This window comes from Rhagoletis zephyria, unplaced genomic scaffold (assembly GCF_001687245.7).
Source record: "Rhagoletis zephyria isolate East Lansing unplaced genomic scaffold, Rhagoletis_zephyria_1.1 Rzeph_scaffold_52179, whole genome shotgun sequence".
NCBI classification, from domain to species: Eukaryota; Metazoa; Arthropoda; class Insecta; order Diptera; family Tephritidae; genus Rhagoletis; species Rhagoletis zephyria.
In genome coordinates, this window is record NW_016209232.1 from 1 (window position 1) to 1474 (window position 1474).

At 56.8% G+C, this 1474-nt stretch overlaps 1 protein-coding gene across 1 annotated transcript; it reads left to right on the forward strand.

Annotated features, from left to right (window-relative positions):
- The first annotated feature begins 267 nt into the window (after window positions 1–267).
- On the forward strand, window positions 268–1107 carry LOC108355933 (homeobox protein Hox-A13-like). Its single transcript, XM_017607065.1, has one exon. The coding sequence runs from the start codon at window positions 268–270 to the stop codon at window positions 1105–1107; it is 840 nt and encodes a 279-aa protein (XP_017462554.1).
- The last annotated feature ends 367 nt before the right edge of the window (window positions 1108–1474 follow it).

The window sequence follows — 1474 nt, forward strand, 5'->3', positions numbered from 1 at the left end:
GCGAAACGTGGACGCAAGAAGAAGGCTACAACGATTGCGGCAGAAGCGGCGGCGGCAGCTGCAGCGGCTGCCAAACTGCAGCAACAGCAGCAGCAACAACAACAGCAGCAACAGCTGCAGCAACAGCGCCAGCAGCAGCAGCAGCAACAGCAACAGTTGCAACAACAGCAGCAGCATCAACAGCAGCAGCAGCAGCAACAACAACAGCATCAGCAGTTGGTACAAAATCATCTTCACCCGTCGCAATATAACACGGCAGCGGCGCATATGTCACAGCTGACAAGCACCAGCTCAACTGGTACAGCACAGCCCGCACACCAAAGCTCCAGTGGGGTGCCCGCCCATTTGCAGGCGCATGCACAGGCGCTGCAGCAAGGCTTTCAACTGTACGCTGGCCTAAAAACAGGTGGTGTTGGCTCGCCGCTCTCGGCAGCAACCAGTTCCAGTTCGGCCGCAGCTGCTGCAGCCGCGGCGGCAGCCGTCAGCAATGTGGCTGCACACAGCGCGGCTTCAGCAACAGCAACATCTAATGTGTCCGCCACAAGTGGCGTTGATGTAGCCACAGCGATTTCGCTGAAGACATCCGCGGCTGAGGCGACCGGCATGGTGCCGGGCAGCGCTTTCAATTTCGGACCCACCCCTGGCAGCCTTGGCTTATATGGCGACCAAGCGGCAGCAGCTGCCGCCAGCAGCTACTTAGATCAATTCAGAGATGCATCCAACCCCTACTATATGCCACCAGCGCCGGCGCCCGCTCACCGCAACTCGGCAAGCGATGCTAGTGCGGCAGAGAAAGCGCAATCAGCGCTAAATCCAGGTGCATCGGCGGCCGCCGCTAGCGCTTACCCATTCTTGGCGGCGCACACAACACCGCGTGGCACCCCATACTCATTTATGCATAATACAGGCGCCTCACAGCTGGCCGATCCCAATTCTCAGCTATATTCCTCCTACTTGCGGCGAGAGGATTTCCTTATGTTCAATCAAGGGCTACTGGGACGTGGCGCAGGTGCAGCAGGCTATGGACAACCACCGCCGCCAACAGCCTATCGGCCATCCTCACTGGGTATGCCCAAGCCGTATGATATCAATCGATCATGGTTTTAGCAGTGCGCCAACAACACCGCCCATGATGAAGCAGTAGTCGGACAGACAGCAGCAGGTGCGGCAATGGCAGGTGGCGGTGGTGGTGGTGGTGATGGCAGTGGCGAAGCCAGCAACAGTAGCAGTGTGTTGGGCGGACAGCAACAGCAACAGCAACAGCAGCAGCAGCAAAGGGTGCAACATACTCAGCAACACCTGCAACAACAACAACAGCAGCAGCAGCAACATCAAACGCAGCTGTTAGATCAACACCGACAGCTACAAACACATCAATTGTGAAGGATGTCGCTTATTTACTGGTTGCCTTTCAAAATCACACAAAGCTGCCTCAAACATAACGCTGCGTATCAGCCACGATTGAAGAGAGTGC

Bases quoted from the DNA above. Each gene is read 5' to 3' on its own strand.
- LOC108355933 (XM_017607065.1), top strand. From the start codon at position 268: ATGTCACAGCTGACAAGCACCAGCTCAACTGGTACAGCACAGCCCGCA.